At 33.7% G+C, this 22,802-nt stretch overlaps 1 protein-coding gene across 3 annotated transcripts in view; it reads left to right on the top strand.

Moving 5' to 3' along the window:
• Positions 1 to 22,802, top strand: part of UGGT2 (UDP-glucose glycoprotein glucosyltransferase 2) — a 77,848-nt gene that overhangs the window by 40,779 nt on the left and 14,267 nt on the right. For all 3 annotated transcript variants that reach the window (XM_085057463.1, XM_085057473.1, XM_085057464.1), the window contains 13 exons: positions 13 to 136; positions 235 to 333; positions 2,174 to 2,268; positions 4,592 to 4,798; positions 5,212 to 5,343; positions 7,262 to 7,389; positions 8,562 to 8,657; positions 9,771 to 9,873; positions 14,664 to 14,743; positions 16,119 to 16,308; positions 17,149 to 17,307; positions 18,414 to 18,499; positions 22,701 to 22,785. In XM_085057463.1, the coding sequence (XP_084913589.1) occupies positions 13 to 136; positions 235 to 333; positions 2,174 to 2,268; positions 4,592 to 4,798; positions 5,212 to 5,343; positions 7,262 to 7,389; positions 8,562 to 8,657; positions 9,771 to 9,873; positions 14,664 to 14,743; positions 16,119 to 16,308; positions 17,149 to 17,307; positions 18,414 to 18,499; positions 22,701 to 22,785 (1,584 nt within the window). The remainder of the gene's footprint in view (positions 1 to 12; positions 137 to 234; positions 334 to 2,173; positions 2,269 to 4,591; positions 4,799 to 5,211; positions 5,344 to 7,261; positions 7,390 to 8,561; positions 8,658 to 9,770; positions 9,874 to 14,663; positions 14,744 to 16,118; positions 16,309 to 17,148; positions 17,308 to 18,413; positions 18,500 to 22,700; positions 22,786 to 22,802) is intronic.

Here is a 22,802-nt window from a genome sequence, read left to right on the forward strand (position 1 = left end):
CTCATTCTCCAGGGTTTGTTAGATGATCATGTAAATGCAGTGGATTTTCTTATGGATCAGAACAATGTAGTTTCCCGTATAAACCCCAGTATTCTTGGAGCAGAAAGAAGATACATACATTTCAGATCCACATCTGGTAACTCATTTTCTTGGATATCATTATGATTTTCTGCTTGTTTTTTGGTTTTTGTTTTGTTGTTTTAAGTCTAATACTTTGTGTCTTATATTATGCAGTTCCATTTGCTGTGGAAGACTTCTCTACATTCTCCTTTTTGGACTCACAAGATAAAAGTGCTGTAATTTCAGACAACATGAAGTATTTAACAAAAAAAGGTAATTAATTTTCTGTGTAGGTTGTCTATCTGTCTATATATGGCTAATACAAATTGTTGAAATTTGACAGTAAAATATACCATGAAAGTCAATATCCCAAGGATCCCATGTAAAATAAACATTTCTCAGTATCCAAATATCTTCTTTCAGGAAGCAGTGCATAGCTGAATATTGTAAACATAAATTATAGTTAACAGGGTATTTGTTTTAGGTTTGGTGGCTTTAAAATGATATGGATATGGTGGCTAGTTGTTTTTGTTTTACAGACATGAAGTTAAAAAGCTTTACAAGACTTTTGCAGCTTTGAAGACAGACTCAGCTTCCATACTGATATGGTTTTACTTGACGATATTAGAGTGTGTTTGGTTTTCAAGTGGCTCTTGCAGCATTATCAAGTGCAGAGTGTAGAGAGTTTGTATATCTATACCAAAATCAGGTATTTCTAAATTTAAGGAATAATTTATTATATTTCTAATTTATTAATATTAGGTATCTCCTTTTTTTCCGTCTAGTTAGATGGTTTAATTTTGCTATATGAGCCTGTGTCTTTCTATAGAAAAGAAATAGAATTTATATTCTGATGGATTATAACTAATTTATACATTTTGTCTTTATTAAAATTCAATTTTTTTGTACGTTTCAAATACTTTTTCATGGAAAATATTTTTATTGCATATGCAAGTACTTTCCCTTGAGTTAGAAGAAATTACAACAGTGGGTGCATAATTCTGCATGGAATTTTACAATAGTCTGTGCCTTATTAAATTCTAGAAGTAGGCACTTAACAGCTGCTCATTTACATCAGTCCATCAAGGGACAGACTAACCCTGTTAACAAAGTGCTGTTCTTTCAGTGATTTTATGTGGTATTTACAAAGTTTTACTTAATTCATTATCAGAAAGAAATGCAAAACACTTAAATATCTTTAAAATAAAGTTATTTGACTCTTACTTGATTTTATTTCTACAACCATGGGGACATCCCAGTGAGCTGTCAAATGAGTAGCTTTCAATCTGTAAGCTTATTTCTGAGATCTCTTGTGTAAAACCTATAACCTTTAAGCTGGAATTTACATTTCAAATCTCTCTCCCCAGTGTGTTTCTGTAGACAACAGCAACAGTTAATAATAACCTTTTCCTAGCATCTCACCAGAACTCTGGAATGTTTCTGTCCATATGCATTTTGTTTTAAGGGATATATGATAGGCCTGAGTAGACTGATACTCTTCTACAGATAATTTTACAGAATTTTCACTTACCATTACACTTTTATGACAAGTAAAGAACAGGAGACCACAGAGCAAGAAAAAGGGAAATTTTCTGCATGTACACTTACACAGTAGTTTACTTTCTTTGGGCTGTATGTAGTATATTCCCATTTGTGTCCAGAAATGTTTTTTCCTGTCTTTAGTTGAAGGACTCTCCCTTTGCTGCCAGGGAAAAAGTGACTGACCTAGTTTATGCATTCTTGTAACTACTTAATTCTTTTCATTTCTGCCTATATGACCAGTCTCCATCAAGTGTTCACAAGTAACCTCTGATAAAGCAGGTCTTGTTAATTGGAACTAATGATGTAGGGCCCTCTTGTTTAAATGCTGCAATAATGGATTGGCTCTTTTAGTAACTCTCTTCTATTAACATTATAAATATAAATTACCTCCTAAGAATCTTACTTCAATTCAGAGGGAAAAAGATTGTGATGTGGCAAGATTATTATTAAAGTTGAAGTCAGCAGTCAAACATACACATAAATTTTGAAATGGCAAACAGAATTAATTCATTTTTCGTTAGTCATGAACAGATTCTCCAGAATGTAAAACAGGATTATCTTTCATTTTCAGATGAAGATGCATTATATGCTGTTACTATCTGGATTATTGCTGATTTTGATAAGCCAGCTGGTAGACGACTGCTTTCTAATGCCTTGAAAAGCCTGGTGAGTTTCTATCAGGTTTTATTAAAATAGTTATTATGAATATCTTCTTAACAACTCTCTGCACATTCAAAAATCATACTCTTAAATAAAAGTGTAACTTTTTTTTTTTTGTGGGTCAACTGCAGACTTAAGAGACTGTGCTTTTGTTTTACTCAGTTCTTGCATGGAAATGATCTTTTTTTGCATGGACTTGTGAGAAAGGAGACAAACTTTGACAGTGTGTATCAAAAGGGTGAATTTCTTCTCAGTTAGACTTTCTCCCCTTAGGTAGCCCAGAATATTACCTGGAAGGAAGTTAAGATGCTGCCTGTTGCTGTGAACCATTATGCAGGGTTCTCTATTACGGGGCACAGCTGTGGCCATGAAACAACCATTTTTCCATGTACTGATTGTGTGCTTCTAAGACAGATCAGTTCTTGTGTATGTTTTAATATGCTAGGAGGATCATCCACATTTATGAGTTTGCTTATTTTTAAGCTCTTCTGTGTTAATAATAGAATTTAAAGTATGGATGTCTAAAATATAAATATAAAGTATAAATGTCATGTCAATATAAATGACACAAAACCCTCTGTTTGGGGCAGGTTAAAAGAATACTTTATCTGAAATTGGGAAAGCATCTAGATTTTCTGATCAGGAATGAAACAGGAACCACCCTAAGGGAATTAGAAAATTGGTATGTTGCCAAAAGAATGTGATAATTGTGTCTTAGAAAGAGGCTTTAAAAAAGGTAAAGAAGAATATGCAGTATAACTCCTTGTTAAAGAAAAACATTTAATTTCTTGGACTGCTTCATTTGTGTCTTGGGCTTGACAGATGTACTCCCTCTGTAGCTTCATTTTTTAACCTTCTTCAGCAGGGGAAATTTACCAAAGCTCCCAGCTAAGAGGTGAGAACCACCTGGGAAGTTCCCTTGTGTTGATGAGGAGGATCCAGGAAAAAACCCCAAAACATTGGATAAACCTCATGTATTACTTGGTGTAGTGATTTTCAAGTTTCATGAGAAGAAAAACAAAACAGTATTTTTTTAAGTCCATTGCTTTCTACTGTGGTTCTCTACTCTTTTCTAGTCCCTTTTGTCTCTCAAGTCAGGGTCTAGTATAATTTCTGGTGGTAGCAGAATTGGCACAGTCACCACATGTTCATGACTTGCCATCAGCATTTGAAGAAAAGCATGCAAGAATCTGGGTGGAAAAACAGCTGAAGGAAATTCACTTCTAGCTATTCCAGCTAATGCATGCTATTTTGAAAGCTACGGATACATTTTTACTTCATTTGAAACAAAAGGTATAGCTGTCTTAGCTGGAACAGATGAGGCCATCCAGTTCAGCCTCCCACTCAAAGTGAAATTATTGCCTTTATTACATCAGGTCAGTTGTATGTGTGTTTGAAGGATTTCTGAAAATCTCCAAGGAGGTGATTCTGTCCCTTCCCTTTTCAATTTGCTCTGGTGTTGCACTGCTTTCCTATTGTAATTTTTTTCTGCCTGGCCAAAATTTGAGATCGTTACCCCTTGTTGCACTCTGCTGCTACCAAGAAGGGCTTAGCCCTGTCATGTTTCTCACTCCCCCTTCAGTATCTGTTGGTTGCTATTCAGTTTTTCCATAGGCTTCTCTTTGCCAGATGGAGCAAGCCCAGATTTTTCAGTGCTTCCTCATAGTTTTCTGACCATCTTGGAAGTTTCTCATGGTGGCCTCCCCAGCATTGAAGACCAGCAATTACATTCCTTATTTTTATATTCCTTACTGCAGTGGAATTCACTTACCTTTCCTGCAGTTAGTGATGTTATTTGATCCTACCTTATAATCTTCACACTGGTAAAATTTGGGTGGTATCACTGCTTTTAGCAATTAAAATATTTTTCTGCTGATGAAGATTAGAGTGATAAGTGGATAAATTCTCTTACATTTATTTTATGCTTAGTTCAATAATTTTTGAAAGTAGAAAGACATCTATAAAACTGGTTCTGAAGTCTGTAAATGAACACTTGTGTATGTCCTTTGTTAAAAACATCCTTCTGCAAAATGTTTAAAGTAATTGTTCTATTAAGAAAACTTAACACTTCTATTTAAAATATTTATTACAGAATAGGTAAATCTTTACTAATCACATTTTTACACACAGTTGGTGTTCTGAATTGAACTATAAATGTGTAATTTGAACATTGACATTAAGATACATTGATGTATCTTTTCTAAAGACAAATAGCTGCAAAAAATTAAATACTTAAGGGCATTTCACAGAGTTATAATTGATATGACTACATTAGGTAACAGCAGATGCAACTGCAAAATTACTTATTGTTCTGTGTTTTTCTTTGCAGAAAACAAGCAGTCATACACGAGTTGGGATTTTGAACAATCCTTCATCAAAAATAAAGGAAGATAACACAGCCATTGCGAGAGGAATTTTGGCTGCTTTTCTAACCCAAAACAACAGCAATTTAAAAAGTTTCCTAAGTAAACTCAGTAAGGAAGAGACAGCAAAATCCCTTGCTGCTGGAACTAAAATTATTAAACTTCTCATACCAGTGAGTGCAAACTAAATTAGATTACTTTCTTTTTAATTTTACATATATTTTATTGTAAGGAGATGTTGAGAATAACAGTGTTTGGCCAAATGCCATGAAGTTTATAACCCATATATAGTTTCTGCTCAAGGAGATTTGAATTTTTGACAACTTTTATGTGATGGAAGAATAGAGAATTTCTTTAAAGGGAGAAAATATGAGAATATTGAAAAGTACAGAATACAGGTACCAGATAATTGGGACCAAAACAGTTTAATTTTTAATTATTGGGTTTTTTAATAACTCTCTCATTTAGTTTAAATTGCAGTGTTAATGTTTTTCATGAATTAAGACTTTCAAAAGATGACCTCATCTGTTATAAAATTCATTTTTGCTGAGTCATTCCAGCATCTCATGCTTTACTTTTGCTTTAGGGAATGGATGGTGATACTTTTGAGAAGAAGTACAACACTTTAGGACTGGATTTAATTAAAACTCACCAGATGTTCTGCCAGGAGGTTCTGAAGTTGCTTCCTGGGCAAATGGCTGTCATTAGCAATGGCAGGGTAAGACAGAAATTAAGTGTCTAAACTTTTTGTTGGTTTTTTCTACTGCTGGAACTTCTGTTTCAAACTAAAGAAAATACATTATATTGATTTCCCACTTATTCAGCCAGTTGTTAGAGAATAGTATGAATGTTTGACTTGCTTTTTTATTTTGTTTTACTCCTGATTTTTCATTGGTTCCATTCTATTGAAGCTACTATGTATGTATGTCATTCCCACAGCTATTTTAGAGTTAATTGGACAAAATTTGCTATAGGTTAATAACTGTTTTATTTGTGATGTTTAAGAATAAATTTTCTTCCTCAAGTTACCTACCTTTAACCATGTAAATAAATGTATATAAATTACATTCAGTAGATTACTATTTCAAGCTCTAAACCACCACATTTTTATAAATATTAAGTTGTTTTATACCCTTAATTCTCAATTTGTAAATAGAAGTAATTTTGTTGTTTCAATTTCTTGTGAATTTTATTTCTATGCTGAAACCAATAGCCTTAGTTACAATTTGTCATATTGCAGATGAACTTAATTACAGATGAACTGTGACCAAAAAATATGACGTTGCATTCAATATATAGTGCTTGTTAAATGACAGTCAGTGCCTTACATTACAAATACAATATACAAACTACTCTTTAACTCTTCGAATTTCAATTTATTCCTCCACCGTTAGAAAGAAATAGAAAGAAAACTATGCTGGCATCTCATTACTGGAAACTCTTTAAATTGTGAGTTTAGTTACCCTTATGGCAAATGCTTCTGAGATGCAACTGAAATACCACTAAGAAATACATAGAAAGCATTTTTCCTGATAAAGCCTTAAAGAATTGTTGGCTTCTTTGTGTCAGCTCCCTAATAACTAAATATGTGAATTTATTTTGTAAATTAGTTTTACTGTTCTCCATGCATAAAAAAGCTCAAATAATATAATAATGTCCGTTTTTGGGGGAAATAAGTTTCGCAAAAAGACTTGGATAAATTTAATATGTATTCATATTCTGAAATATGAACTCTTTTAAAAGAGTTACTTTTAAAAAGACATGGGATATCCTTCATTTCTGTCCTTGCTATTTCATCACAAAAGTTTCGCTTTTATGAGCAAATTAATTTTTTCTAAATATGATTTCTACTAAATTACCATAGTATTTCATAATCACTCTATGGTTTCATCTCTCTCATGCATCATTAATAAAAAAATCAAAAGTGGGATTTTGTTACATAAGCTCTCATTTATAGGAAGGACTTGAATGTTGGGAAAGAAGCATTTAGCACCAAACTTATATCATGACATTCTACGTTCTGGGAGCTCTGTCAGCTATTGAAGTTGACTTGGCTCAGTTTCGCCTGATAGACTAAGTAAGGCATCAAAACAATATCCTCAAAGCTATTTTCTGGGACTCCAAGACACTTTGTTTTCCCTCAGACATCAAAAAATGTAGTAATTCTGTATCTTCTCTTAGTCTGCATTTTGTATCCTATCCTATTCTTCCTTTCTGTCCATTCTGCTTCATTTGACAAGTCTTGAGAGGTTAAAAATGTGTCCACAGTGTTTAACAACTAAAGAGTGTGGTAGACAAATAATTTACCTAACGGAGCTTTTTCTTAAACTTAGAGTTGTTATTTCTAAATAGTGTGTTCCTTAACAGAAGGATGTATAATGAAAAATAGCATGGATATTTCCATTGCAGTTATTCTTTGTGATTGATAATTAACTGTAATCATATAAGTGTAAAAACCTAATCTTGCATACTTACTATAAAGTTTAATTAGTTTTATAGTTAATAGTATTGATGTATATGGGGATTGGGGTTTCATATTGAATATTGTGCACTCATTTAAAATACTAGTTTACTTTTACTTACAAACAGAGCATTATTGAGACATTCTACACTTAACATTTTTTTCTCTATCTAAGGTACTGGGTCCTTTAGATGAAAATGAATTTTATGCAGAAGACTTTAATTTGCTGGAAAAGATAACATACAGTACCTCAGGAGAGAAGATTAAAGCTATTGTCAAGGAGATGGGGAACAGTAGTAAAAGGTAAAATTCTCTTGCCTTCTAACATGTGTACAGCTCTGCTAAATTACTCCAAATACTTTCCCTGCTTTCAGTGTACTTACAACCAGGAGTAGAGCTAACAGTAAACAATTCCTACTATGTTTCGTTAACGTAAGAGTAATTGTAAAGAATAATAAAAGGCTTGATAAAATACAGTGCATCTTAAGCCCAATCTCAGCGTTAATATCTGAAGTCATTGTCTTTGGGAATTGTTAGAAAGGGGCCCTGTGGAGTCATGGGCAGATGTTGTGCCTTGACACTGTGCTAGACAACATTCACACATCTGTTAACTGAAAAAGTGTAAAGATGAGATGAGTTCTAGCCATCTTCTAGTATATGGATACAGCTTGTTTACAAAGAAGAGAGCAAAATTATATTCTTCTTACAGTATCTATCGGCTTTCTGAGTATCATTTCTGTTATCTAGAAGGATTGGCAATACTGAAAGAAGCATTACTAAAAAAACAAAACCAGCAAGAGGTAGAATTCAAAGAGATAAGTAGTGAGAGACAAACTGTTTTTAGACAAATATTGCCACTTAAGAACTTTGAAATAGAAATTAGATTTCTAAGTAAATTTCAGTAGGAAGTACCAATAGAAAAAATATGTGACCAACATGAAACATGGTCATTTATGCCTGTTTCTAGATGTTGCTATAAATGGGAAAAAAAATTTAAAAATTAAAAAATAATAAAGTGCTATGAATGTCAGCAGATTGTACCATCATATGCTTGATTCTCTTGATTCTGAATCAGATCAGTTTGGCAAATTTGTGAATAAGAAAAGCTTGTCATTAATTCAGGTTTAATTTTTCTTGTGGACTGAGCCCTACATTTTCATCAAATTACACAGATTTGAAGACCCAACAATTGAGAAAAATAATTGCTGTGAGGCTGAATGATAACTCTGAATTCTGCACCTATTAAAATTAAAAATTACATTTCACAAGGCGTCTCTAAGGCTGTAGTGGTTCTTGGTCATTGTCATGCTAAAGGTTTAACTCAGAGCTGCAATCCCGAGGCGTTAATCACCTTAGAGTCCAGGTCTGGGATGTGGGCTTCCTAAATATCCCTTATGAAAAGAGACAGACCATAAAATGTTAATGTTTTACTCCTCTTCTAATGAAAATCTAACTGTGTGCCTTATTTAATATAGTGGCAGTGATTTGATTATGAAAATAGATGCCCTGCTGTCTTCTTTGCCTAAAACAGAGATGAGACAAGATGTTGGATTACTCAAAGAACAGCACAGGTCAGTTTTGTCATGATAATACACTCAGAGTATTTTTTAATTAACATTTGAATGTACTGATGATTACATAGAGTCTTTGGAAACTTGAGTAAGCATTCTAACTTTAAAACTGTTGTATGAACAGCCTGCTCATCTGCCATAGCATATTGCATCTTTACCTTTCTCTTAATATATTTGTTAGTAATAGCTATTGATTTTCCAGCCTTACCCTTTGATGAAAAAGGAGCAGATGGATGCATGTTTTAAAAGGACATACGATATTAATACAAGAACTCAAATTACAAATCAAATTACAAATTTTTATTAAAATTTTTGTTGTGCTGTTTCCAAATCTCTACTTTCTTTTGTTGGTAAAAGTGTTCCAATAAGCTATACTGATGGGCTGTCCCTGTTGATGAAAACAGGAGTGAAATAAGTCGTAGCCTTGTCTGAGAGGCTAGTTACACTAGTAGCAGTCAGTACTGTGCTGCTACCGTATGTTTTGTGGAAAACAAATTCAGATAGTCTCTTTCCTGTATTTATAGCATGACTTTTTGTATTTTCTTTTTTAATGAACATAAGACATTTCTTTCCTGTAGATCTAGAGTACTTTAACTAGGGTCTGCTTGACTTAGCCTAATCAAGTTTATCAAACTTGAATGAATTATTTTCTGGAATGCATAAAGCTAGTCCAGCTTATCAAGTTTCACACTTCTCAGATGCCGTTTTTCCTCTTTTTTTTTTTAATTTAAATTGTGGCACCACCAGTACCTGTCTGATCCAATGATTCTAGATCTCTATGAAAAAAAATTTAGACAAGTGACAAAAAGGCCATTTTTTAAGTCTTACTGTGTTTCATTTAGTTAATTTTGTTGTGGAGAATGTATTTAGTCCATAACCAGTATAGAAGTATGTGGATTAATGCCATATTTTTTATTCCTGTTTACATTTAGCTTTTCTAATCATACCACATGGAGCAATCATGATTATTGCTTGAAATGAGGGAAATATTTTCTTGAGCAGTAAAATCTTAAGTGCTTCTGATATTACAAATTCATGTATAAAAATGTTTGTCATTTCAACAAATTCAGTTTAGAGTTTTCATGTCACTTGTTTTTCATACTTTTTTAACAGTGTAGTAAGACTCGAGCCCCAAGAGAATGACCCATTCTATGACATTATTGCTATTGTGGATCCATTGACAAGAGAAGCACAGAAGATGACTCATTTATTGATTGTAAGATGGTGGCCATTTCTTTTAGTTTGCATATTCATAGTTCAGTTGTTACTAAACTTGTTCTAATTTCCATGCACAGTGTATTAAAGGGTAAACAAAATTCAGTTGGTTTTTTTTTCCTTTGAAATATGTGTTTAGTTATTTAATTCATTTAAAAAATTGGGGATGACCTAATTCATCATTGTGAGTACCTTATTTGCAAGTAAAATTCATGCACCAGTCCTCTTCAAAGTGAGTCTGTAAGTGCTCTCTACAGGCAATAGAAGGAAAGGAGGAGATTGTCTACATAATTTCTTGCATCTCAAAATCTTAAGAGGCACATGCTTCTTTCCATTAAAACCAGATCACCTTAGTTTTGCTAGGTACCTAAATGAGGTGGTCTAAATCTGACCTGTAATATCATCATAAGAAGATTGGACTATAAACCTTTCAGCTCTTGGGGGGATATTTCTCAGTTGATTAATGCTACCAGGTATATCTAGATAGGCTTCCATTTTGTGTAGCTATTGATCTTCTAAAGAGAAACTGTCCTAAAAACACAGCTGCTAAAATTACTTTCTTCTTTCACCTACTGCAGAATATCACTTTGTCTCAGGTTCCTTTATAGTTTCCCATAAAAATGTAAATTTTGTCTTCACTTTATGGTCTCTTACAATTCTGAAGCCTCCAACTTGATTTTTGCTGCATCCTATTTCATCTTTTTTTCCTGCAGTAATTATGCAAGTTTCATAAATTCTTAAATTGCTTTTCCCCTTCCATTTTCATACACTTTTATATCAGATGTTGAAGCATCCACTCGCTCTTCATGTAGTGATGTAAAACATTTTTAAAAGTTCATGAAAAATTTTGCAATTTCGAGACTCCAAAATACTAGCTTTTCTCTAGAACCAGATCTTTCATTTCACCATTCTCAGTTAAAATGAAAGCTTGATATTACCAAATGAAAATATTTTCACAATGAAATGGACTGGAAACTCTCCATTTAGCCATAAATTCATATTATGAGTATAAATCACGTGAAGGACCTTGTAGCTCAGAGCAGAAACCTCCATTCCTCCCAGCTCAACACACTCCCTCATGCATGCCTGGGCAAATGACTCCCATGGTATCCCAAGGTGTTCAGCTATTGCAGATCCTGCTTGATTCAGAGGAGCTCCAGCTTTATTCAAGAAGTTAACACTTAAGAGAGAGTAATTAAATGCTGTTGAAAGTAAACAAACCAGGAATATTTTAATGTAGATGAAACTTATTAATAATATCTTTTAAATAAGGAAAAATAACCTGAAAATGATATTTTAATTATATATATAATTATTATTGTTGATGTTGATGATGTTATTATTGTTATTGTTGTTACTATTATTGTTGTTGTTGTTACTATTATTATTATTATTATTACTATTACTATTATTACCTGGAAATCCACATCTCCTGCTGTAGAAACCAGACATACATATACAGCAAGCCCCAAATTCAAAGTTCTTAACACCTTTCTGATTAGCTTACTATATATATGGGTGACTTAAATACTATAAACTTGAATCACTGAAATATATTTATATTTAAAGGCTTTTTTACATTTACATGATTGGATTAGAGCTGAGTGTATGGGGTTGGTAACTATTCATGGTGCAAAATTTGTGGAGTAACTGCCATGGCAGAACACATTATTCTTGCCCCATTCTGCATTGAATATGTCCATATCATTATTGGGTATTTTCACCCTGGTGAAACTATTATATTACTTTGTCTCACTTAATTGTCACTTCAAATAGATCTTTTGGTATTTTTTATTAAAAATACAAACAGAAAGTTACTGATATGAAGTGGAATTGAAATTGAGGCAGGTGTAAATAGCTATAGGTAGGCTGTAATCTAAACTTTACTGCTTAGTCTGAGAGACTGGCAATTTAAGGATAGAGGCAAGGTATGAATCAGAGCGTGAATGAGAGCTCAGTCAAAGCTGCTGTCTTTTTTAAAATATGCACTGGATTGTACCATAAGAACTGCTCTAATCCTCTCCAGAGTGAAGCAGATAGCATTTTCCTTGTAACCTGGGTTTTCCCTTTTTCAAAAAGTTTTGTTACACACTTTAGAATCAAGTATTTCCAGACAAGGCAGTCACTGTCTACTATAAATATTTCAATACCAGCCATAACTTTACCATGGTTGGACCACATAAGTTCTCAGCAGAATATATGGAACAGCTAACTAATCCTGAAGTTATGAAGGTAATCTCTAAGGTGATTTGAAAAAAACAGAAATTCCTTCTTCTAAAATGGAGGACAAAATTGAAGAGTTGTGGAGTTTTTTCCTCATGGTTCACCAAAAACATGAGGAAAAATTATTCTACATACTCTAAGGAGCATCTATTTTTTTTTCTTGTTCCAGTAAGTGTCTAGTAATTCAAGAATGTGGAGAGAAAAATCTAACGTTTTATTTTTTTCCTGTCAGTTATCTTTTGCCTTTTTTCCTTTGTTCATTCTGTCTTCATAGAGAAATTCTTATTCCATCCCTAAAGTAAAAGTAATCCCTGAAGGAGCCCCTTTTGATAATCTAGTCTGATTTCCTGTATAACACAGGTCACAGGACTTCTTTTCAACAATTAGTATTTGAAGTAGAAATAATTTTTTAATCAGTTCCTAATTTAAATATTACCAAGCAGTTGAGTACAGATTAGAGCTCCTACTGAGCTTTTCCAGTGGCTAATTAACCTGACTGTTAAACTCAGACTTGAAATCACAGATTTTTATTTAGATCAGTGCTGTAAGCATTGATTTTCTAATCATTTTGTGAGTTCTGTTGAAGATTCTATTATAACTTTGTTTTCAGTGTAGATGCTTTGTGTTATGCTGAAGTTCACGAACAGTTCCAAGTCACTGGTTGAATAATCGTGGTTTACTGAGTTAATGCTCTTCATATGAGTTGTGGTAACTTCAGTAATTGTTTTGCAAATGACTGCACATGCACAATAAAACTAGTTCTTGAATAATTTTAAGGCCTCCGGAAATAATTCAGCCATGTTTTACAGCACTCCCTGCACTAAATCTCCATGCTCTTTGAATTTTCTTACTTAAAGCAAACAGACTGAACTCTTCAAGTGTCCTATGAAAGAGTCTTCCTAATTTTGTCACTATTTTCATGAGTTGACTTGAATACCCTGGTTTTTGGTGTCCTCAGAAGCCCTAAATAATAGAACCAAGTTCAGTATTTCAGAAGTTGTATTGTTGAAAAACACAGAGATAATGCATAATTGTCTTGTCATTTCCTATTTAAATCCCTTTGAAATGTTATTTAAGAATGGCATTATTGTTTTGGCTACTATACAAAATTTCATGGTCAGCTGACTAATTGGGATGATACATCAGCATTCTGCAAGATAATATCATTCAATACGCAAAAGCCTATCCATGCAGATTGCTGAAGAATCATTCTTGCTAATGGGATGAAGGTTTTGTTTTGTTTGAAGGTAAAGTCCAGTGCAGGTTTTTATCATTCTATTGATTCTGAATGGTAGATATTTGAGTCACTTTGACCTCTGTTTTGATTATGGTGGTCTTAAACTTATGTCATGTAATGCTTTCCTTTCTTATGCTTCCAATGCTGTTGGATTCTCATTTCCTGCTTCTTCACTTGTTCACACAAATATGCTCTTCCCTAGTCTTTGTTTTTTATTCAGTAGTTTTTCAGTGATGGTATTCAGGTGACACAAAGGATGAGAATAAGCAACTAGGAATAGAACAGGTCCCTAGGGCTAAGTAAATTTACAACGCAGTAGTAAAGAATGTGTGTAAGCCATGGGTTGAAGTGAGGAAAGAAAAATTACAGTTATAATAAAAGGGAGATTTCATGATTGCTATTGTCTTGCTTTATTCCCAATTTATTTGCCATCATAGTAATTTTAGATATTAGCCTTACTAGTATTGGTATTGTAACTTAGGTTTTATATCTTACTGGCTTTTTTAGTATCTATAAATGTAGGCATAGCTTCTTTGTGCTTTCAAAATAAGCACTTTGTATCAGAAACCACAGAAAGGAAGGTAACTTGATAAAGGGTTTTATGAGTGCTTTAAAGAAATTTATAACTTTGTTAGCTTTAAGCAAAACAGATTGCTCACAAAAATAAGAAAATACTTTCCTAATATTGCGGTTCCTATATAACAGCATCCAGAACCTTAGTGTTTTAGAAATGAGCAGATGAAGAAAATGAGATTAAAAACTAGAAATATGTTAACTTATGAAAATGTTTTGAAGTTAATTGAACTGTTTAATACATTCTTAATCTATTGTTGACATTTAAAATTATGAAGTAATTGAGTATTACAATAGTTCTCTGAACTTTACTATATTCAACAATTTTCCACATACTATTTTAATAAGAGTGAAAGTAATTGTTTTAAGATCGGTTGTTGAATAAAAGGCATGTGTTGTACATGGAGACCTTCAAGTGTTTTAAAATCACAATGCAACAAGGGTGGTAATATCATTTACTCAAGCATTGGAAAACGGGGATAGCTGCTCTTTAAAAAACTGCCTCAGTAAGAGAAGACATTAATATTTTGACTATCAAGAATATCATGTGCTAAATCATGCAGTTTTAGGAAAGGTCATATCTTTATTAGTCATATCTGACAATATCCTTTAATATACAGATGTATTTACATCTTTAAAAAGTTTGAGATTTCTACTGAAACTTGAGAAATGGCAGGATGTCACAAGGTAACTTTGGCATATTTTCAAAGTTTGGTGATTACCAAGAACCATTTTTTACAGAAATTTTTTTTCTGTAGGTACTCAAGGACATTATCAATATGAAACTCAGGTTATTTTTGAACTGCAAATCTAAGCTGTCTGAAGCGCCACTGAAGAGGTAAGTAGTTCATAGCTTTTCATGCTCAGTTTGGAAAAAACAGCCTTAACATTGTATATGCTCTTAAAAAGTAAATATTGCTTTGTGTTTCTGGATTCTTTTTGTTGACTCATTTTTCATTGAACATTACCTAAGCAAGTTTGCACTTGTGCAGAGAAGCTTTTTCTAAGGTGTCAAGCATGGTATCACAGGGAAGTGACCTAGTCCATCAAATGCACCCCTCATTAACACTCGTTAAAGAAATCAATGGAGACTCTTTTAAGCCTGTGAAAACTTGTAGAGGGCGATGGTCTTCCTGAGTTGTTCATTTCTTTACAGCCCACTGTCTATGCAATGAATTTTACAGATTCAGTACTCTTAGGAATTAAATTCATCTGAATAAATGTACAGTCTGCATTTATGTTCTTATATTTTGTTAAGAGTATAATAGCCTGAATGTACCTGCCATAAATTGAAGTTTCTTTTATCTGTGTGTAAAAAAAACCAGGGTTCACTAATTCAGTGATAGACATTTACACTAAAATTAATTTCCTAGAGAGGATTCCTTTCCCTTTTAAGAAAAAATATTTAGGCACAGCCATCTCCTTGGCAGGTATTTTGCCTCTAATCCTAACACTTATATTACTAATTACCTATTAGTAATTAGTAATAGAGAGGCTGGTGATAGTGCTTGTCCTTTAGCCAATGGGTTGGAGAATTAATCACTTGCCCATGAAACAGATGTCCTTAGTTTTTATTCATTTTGAGAGGAATTATTTACATCTCTTATATCACAAGAGGATCTTAATCATCAGTCTTCTGAGTGTCTTGTGTGAACATTGTTATGATCGCTTTTAAAGCTGGGCACATTGCAGGTATTGATGCCTGGTTCTTGCCCAGTGCTTGGGAGAACTTTTACATGTGGAATAAATGGGGTAAGAGCTGGAGAGGAATAGAGACCCAACCTTTCCTCTGCTCTGTCTTTGCTGCTGCTAGTGACAGGAGCCGTTCTCAAACACTTTTTGTCCAACAGAGATTAGGCCTTCTGCTTAGTTCAGTGATACAGATTCTGAGAATTCAAGGCTGCTCAAGTCAAGATGTCTAGATGCACCTCTTGGGTATTCACTTTCACAGTCTTTAGAGTGTTAATAGAAAATAGGCAGTTCCACAGCAAAATTAATAAAAGTGAATAGATCTGTATTCACCTACCAGCCCATTTGAGAAGCTGTAGGTATTATCTGATGGTATTCCAAAAGAATAGGAAGCTACTTTGCCTCCAAACATCATCATGCTTGGTAAATATTCACCATATTTGAAAATATTTTAGAAGAGATTCATGTCTGAAACTTCATACTTCAGTAAAAGTTGGGGTTTTGTCGCACTTCTTTTTCAACAGCTTCTATCGTTTTGTTCTGGAACCAGAATTAACTTATGGTATCAACAAGCACCTTCCTTCTGAACCTGCAGCAAAATTCCTAGAATTGCCAGAATCACCTCTTTTGACCCTAAACATGATCACTCCTGAAAGCTGGTTGGTTGAAGCAGTAAACAGTTCCTGTGATCTTGATAACATTCATTTGCAGGAAGTAAGTGATCGTTAGTAAACGTGTTGGACCTTCTACTTCAAGAGGGAAATGGAAATAATTGTGAGGTTTGTCTTGTGTCTGTTCTCTGGAAATGCTTTTTTTGGTAATTGATTATTTGATCAATAATTTACCACTTATATTGTAGTCATCTGTTTGTCATTTTCTCTCTTAAAAAGAAAAGTCTTAAAGGAAAGCAATGAAACAGAAAAAATCAGAATGCAAAGTACACAAAGTACACATTAAAGCAATTTACCTGCTATGTTGAGCTTTATGTTTAGAGAAATGCTTCTTTTAAGTTAAAAGTAAAGCAATTAAAGGATTCTTTTTGTTTCCTAGTTTTTGTGACCTTAGTAAATCTTCATACAAACCTGAATATATGGCTATTCATTAATGTAGGTTAAAACATATTTCACCCTCCTTTAGTTCACAATTCTTTCAATTATTATTTAATTATATTTTAATCACCCATCTTCAAAATCATTATATTTGTTTGAGTCAATAAGCTTATGCAAAATATTGAGGGTGTTTGATTGACCGAAGCTGTGTACTTGGAAAGTATATTGTGAAAGTAAAGTTGGGATTTACCTTCCCAAAGCAGAGGTGCCTCAGCTTCCTCAACAGTCACTGGAAAGAAGGTCCCTCCAGAGAGAGGTCATCCTCTTTGTCTTGGATACCTGTTTTATAATTGAGTGAAGTTCCTTCTGGATGGACCTTTCTTGGGTTTTTTAGGACTGTGGGAGTTACCTTGAGGTAAATCCCACACATGTTTGTCACTGTAATATGTTGCTTTTCCCACATAGTTAAGTGACATAATTTATTGATGATGTGTTTCTTCCATAGATAAAAGGGGCAGTTACAACAGAATATGAACTGGAATATATATTGCTTGAAGGACATTGCTTTGATGTGACAACTGGACAACCCCCTCGAGGGCTACAGTTCACTCTGGGCACAAAGAAGAATCCTGTCATGGTTGATACTATTGTGATGGCCAACCTTGTAAGTATTTAGTACGGGAATAGTCATTACAATTGCACACTTCTTGTGAAAATTCTTCATAAGCATCTTGTTCTTTAAATCTATTTCTTTGTGTTGCAAGCTGAGTAGTGCTAAAAGTAACAGGCTGAAGCTGAGCTCATCTCCAGTTTGCTGAACTTTCCCCCCTGCTCCTCTTCTGTCATCCAGTAAAGGTTTGAATATAGCCTCATTTTAGACTCTTGACTGAAGTGCCTAAACTGGTAGCCTAATTGCCTCTAGTAGGTGGCAGGAGGTAGTTATATTCAGGTTGAGATTCCCTGACAAATGTAAGGTATGAGTCACATTCTGATTAAAATAACACTTACTGTTACACAATGATCCAGGCAAAAGTAGGCTCCTATTTTAGATGGTTCAGGTAAGTGCTTAGAGCCTCTGTGGGACGTACCAACACCTGAGAATTCTTCTCATTATGCAAAGTAATTACTTTTCATTTTGGCAGTCTGTAGAGCAGAAGACCATGTGATTTCTGAAGTGAAAGATTTATTTTGTATTGGCTAAGGGAGTTTGATGGGGAAGGATTTTGGTGAATAAGACCTCTTAACTGTCTGCTGTTCTCTATTCTCTGTAAATACTGTATCATAAGGAATGAAATGCTTAATAAACTGTGAATCATTGATTTTTGCACAAGTACTGAATATGGTCTCAACAGTAGATGATGTTTGACATGATGAACCTTTTAATAATTCTTCACATTTCAAAGCTTGCTCTGACTTTAACATAGTGAGAACTGGTTTGAAATGGTCCTAAAATGAGAAGGAACTGTGCTGACTTGGAAGATTGTTCCAGCCAAAAATTTTGAGTTTCAAAGCAGCTTTGCAATAATTTACGGTCAACTGAATAATTTATTTTCTGTCCTTGGCAGAGGTTCTGTACACAACGCAAATTCAGCTAGAAACAAACGGGGCACCGAAAGACATTAAATTGAACATACAGGAAAGGTGATAGTTGGTTGCATCCCTGACACACTTCTTTTGGGGCTAGTATAAATGTTGGATAGTTGATTTTTGTATATGTGGATGGTTGAATCAGAAATGTAACCAGAACAAGTACCTGTCTTTTTTACCTAGGGGTATTTTCAGCTGAAAGCAAATCCAGGTGCTTGGACACTGAGATTGCGGAAAGGAAGGTCTGAAGAGATTTATCAGGTTTTTTCGTAAGTATGGATCCATCATTTGGAAACAGAAATGAATCTGAAAATGCAACATATTTTGAAAAAAATCTGACAATACTGAAAGAAAATGAGCAAAAATAGCATCAAAAAAAGTATAAGATGCAAATGATGATTTAAAGTTTGTAAGAGATACCTTATTTCCTTATATTGTTAGTTATTCGATGGCTTCCTGTGTTTTTGAGGGCATTTCAGTATGTTAATGCATGATAAAACTAAGCTGCTCAGCTAGATTAGATGCTAGCTAAGTCTCTTACTGTACAGTTACACAGCTACTAGACACTTGCCCTGTCAGGTCCCTGTCAGCATTTTCACACAAGTGCTCACACCAAATTCTGTAGAAATTTCACTCATGGTTTTGTTGATTAATATTTTGGCATTCCCAACATTCTTAACATGTAATTTCAAGAGTATGTCCAAGGGAGCATTGCTCTCCAGAAGCTTCTTCATCAGCTGGAGGAAGTGCCACTAATTTTCCTCTCATAATTCTTTTCAGCCCTGAGGGTGACTCTGAATGCAGTATATTTTTAGGTGGCATCTTTTGTTAACAGGAGCATTTTATTCATTTCAGCTCTAGACTTTTTTCTTCAGTTACTTCTGAGTGTTTCTTAGTTGTCTAAGTCATCTAAGAATCACTGTGGTTACACTTTCACCTTAGGATGTTAAAGGATCCTTCCATTTGAGACCCTGGCTGTGTGTTGACTGCACCACATTTCCCTCTGTTGGGAGAAACCTCTGTACATGGAAAAAGTTGTACTCCTGTAACTGGCATTTAGTTGACATCTCTATGGCTTCTAGATCTGTAATTTCTGTAATTTCAATGGTTGATTTTCATATAAAGGAACATATGCTCACCAGCATTCCAACTATTCCTTAGAAGAGTCACTCTTTCCCCATGTTTTATGTAACAGCATAGATCTGTAGCATATGAGAACTTTCTCTTGAAGCTTTAGATCTAATCCATTTTAGAGGAGCAGTTTTGTTTTTTATTTCAGCTTCCGTTCTTCCTTTTTTTTTCCTCTTTTCCTGTTATCTCTCTTCCCCCTCAAAGTAATTGTGTGGCCTGAAACAGGTCTCCTTCTTGTTAAATATTTAAATTCCTTGAAGCCCAGGAATATATAGTTCCATATGTTGTTATTCATCAGCTACTGTTAAAAAACCAAAAATCTTGATGAACCTCTTTGGAGTTTTGAATATTTAGTTAATACATTAATATCGGTGTTACAGGGAGAAATGTTAAAGGATGTTAGATTCATTCTATTTGTTTGCAATTTTCAATTTATTTTTTTCCAGAAATCACTTACAATTTGTTGAAAAAGCAGAAAAACATAGTCCTTACCCTCAGAGGTACACTTAATCTCCATCACCTGTAGCTAAACCGTTTGTTTAATTTAGCATTCAATTCTTAAAAAAAATAAAGTGATTTGTATAAGATAGCATGGTTTAAAAAATAATGTAATGAGGTGTACTTGAGTTAAATAATGAAACAAAATGAAATAAACCCACTCTACATTCTAGGCTGGATCAAAGGAAATTTAAATTATCTGCCTGGGTTTTGCCTATTTTCCCTATGTAACACAATTGGGCTTAATTGAACTCAGCTAAGTTAGAAAAACTAATACCTCATGAGAAATCTAAACAACACAGTTTGTTTCGTTTCATTATTAGAAGCTGCAGACTTAAAGTACAACAGGAAAAGTATGTTTGGGGGGCTGCAACAGTACCTTTGATATTTCTTTTACATTATTAATAGTATGAAGTTGCTATCAGAACTCAGGCAACAGTTTGATTGCATGCAATTTTGCCAAGAGGTATTGCAGTATATTCCCCACCTTTATATATTAGTCATATCCTTTCCTATTGAACTGTGAGATGAACCTGTTTTCTTTGAGGCACAGGCCTCTACTTCCAAAAAGAGTATTAGGAGAAATACAGGATTTTGAAGTTACATCATGTTCTACATCTCAGTACTTGCCTTGTTTGCTTCTCTCATAGTTGCAAGTAATTTATTTTTATTTTATGTAAATACACAGCATTTGAAATAAGCTGTCTCTTTCTTCGTGAGCACTGCTTCTAACAAGGATCAGTGTTTGGATGCAGTCACACTTGTAAATAATCAGTGTTATTAAAAAATTACTATGAATATTAGGAAAATTAAAATTATTATACTCAGCAATAGTCTGAGCAGTGCTTGTTACTGGAACCTTGACTCTGTGATGTTGGTAGGAAAACAAGTAGATATTGCAAAACTGCAGAAAAGAGTTCATAGTTAAAGATATATGTAAAATCCTGCTGAATAGTTCAGTTTTTAAAAAGTCAAGTAGATCTAATTTACTATATTTTGATGTCATGCAGACTGCTTAACTGAAAGTTATCTCTTTTATAGTTTGGGCAAGGAGTTTTATGTTTGTTTCTTGGGCTTGAGGTTTTAAAGGATCTCCATTTCTTGAACCTGAATGCTTTTGTTCCCCATGTGGAACATTATAATTTGCATTATCTTGGTACTTACTTGTATTAAGAGCATCTAACTGTTTTGAAACATGTTAAAGTTGTGACATAAATGAATAAATATATTTTATAAATAATAAAAAATAATAAACCACAATTACATAACAATAAGGTAGCTGTTACTACATACGTAATGATGCTGACAGTATGCAAGATATTTTGCTTGGATTTAAAAAGGTTGTTCATAGTAGGATAGAAATTCATTAAACTGAGTTCTATGCAGAATAAAACAGTTGGCACTCAGTAAAGATGGAGCTCACAGGGAAGAATCCATGAAAGAGATTTAGGGTGATAAAGCAATGTTGTTGAATTTACATCCAGACCAAACACTTTGATACTATTGTAAAGACTTTGGAAAATCCTCTTTATCATCAGAATCCTCTTTATCTACCTACGAAATTCATAGCGTAGGGGTTTTAAGGTAACTGAGTGAATAACAGAGAAAATTTTGATTGTGTAAAACTGAGGGTAAAAATGGGAACACTGGACTGGCTGCTGCTATCAGCAGTTTGTGTTTGATCAAATTTTACTGTTTTAGAACTTTTTAGTTCTTTTTTCCACTTTATTTAAAATGGAATTTGGATCTGTGTCTGTTGAGGATATACAGCCCTGTGATAAAAAGACTGTTGTTGGCTGGGTGTGCATATATATGATATTTTAAAAGTGTGAAAATAAAACTAAAATAGGGAGCAGAAAAGTTCACATAATCCTGAACATTGTTTTATGCAAGGATAGGCCATCTCTATAAGAATTAGTAATTATAGACACATTTTACAAAAATGTATGAAATAGAAAATTCAGATGAGTGTGTAAAATCCTGTAATTTTTAGGTAAGTGTTATGATACACATTGAAACAAGATTTAAATATTTCTGTTTTCTAAGGGGAAAAATGAAGCCTAAAGGATAGCAGATTATTTTCTTATACCCATTTTTTGTATGCTTAGCTTTAGCAAGAGGAGCCCACATAATGCTGATAAAAGACAGAAAGGACTGAAGGGGTAATATATGGGTTATTGGGGTGTAAAAGCTAGAAAATTTGAAAATTATGTTATTACACTGTATCACAGCAATAGCAACAGGGACACTAACATTTTTCATATTAGCTATTCTGTGGACTGCAGTGCAGTTTGGAGACACCTGAATGGCTTTAAACTGATGTCCAGGAGGGCAGATGTTCGTGTGTTGCTTTCACAGCTGTGTCTTCAGGGGTGCAGTTTCCAAAGTGAGCCAGTTAAAAGCCAATCTTTACTATCTCAGCACTGTGGTGAAGCCTTCATTATACTTTTTTAAGCAGGTCTATTTTAAAAATACATTTAATGCCATTACACAATTTCTAAGATGTTTTGCATATTTGAAAAATAAGTTGTTGTTTAATATTTGAATGTAAGATATACCTCTATAATACATAATAATGTGTTTAGCTCTAGATTGCTGCACTTTCTCATTGATTGGTAAATTTCCTGTGAAAATTCAAATTACAAAGTGAAAGGGCTACCACTGTGGACAATGTCCAGCGATGAATAAAGCTTTTGAAGTTAAAATATAATTAGGTGCAAGTAAAGTAATTTCCTTTCTATAAATATCAGGAATTCTAAACCTTATTCTCTGATTAAACCTAAGTAACAATGCATGTTTTAATGTGACAATACATTTGTATGGGTTTTTTTCTCCTCACAGCCATGAAGGAACAGATTCTGTAGCTGACCTGACAGATGTTATTGTGGTATTAAACAACTTCAGAAGCAAAATTATCAAAGTTCAAGTATGTATGCAGTGTTT

The sequence above is a fragment of the Lichenostomus cassidix genome, chromosome 1 (assembly GCF_008360975.1).
Source record: "Lichenostomus cassidix isolate B80296 chromosome 1, HeHo_3.0, whole genome shotgun sequence".
NCBI lineage: Eukaryota > Metazoa > Chordata > Aves > Passeriformes > Meliphagidae > Lichenostomus > Lichenostomus cassidix.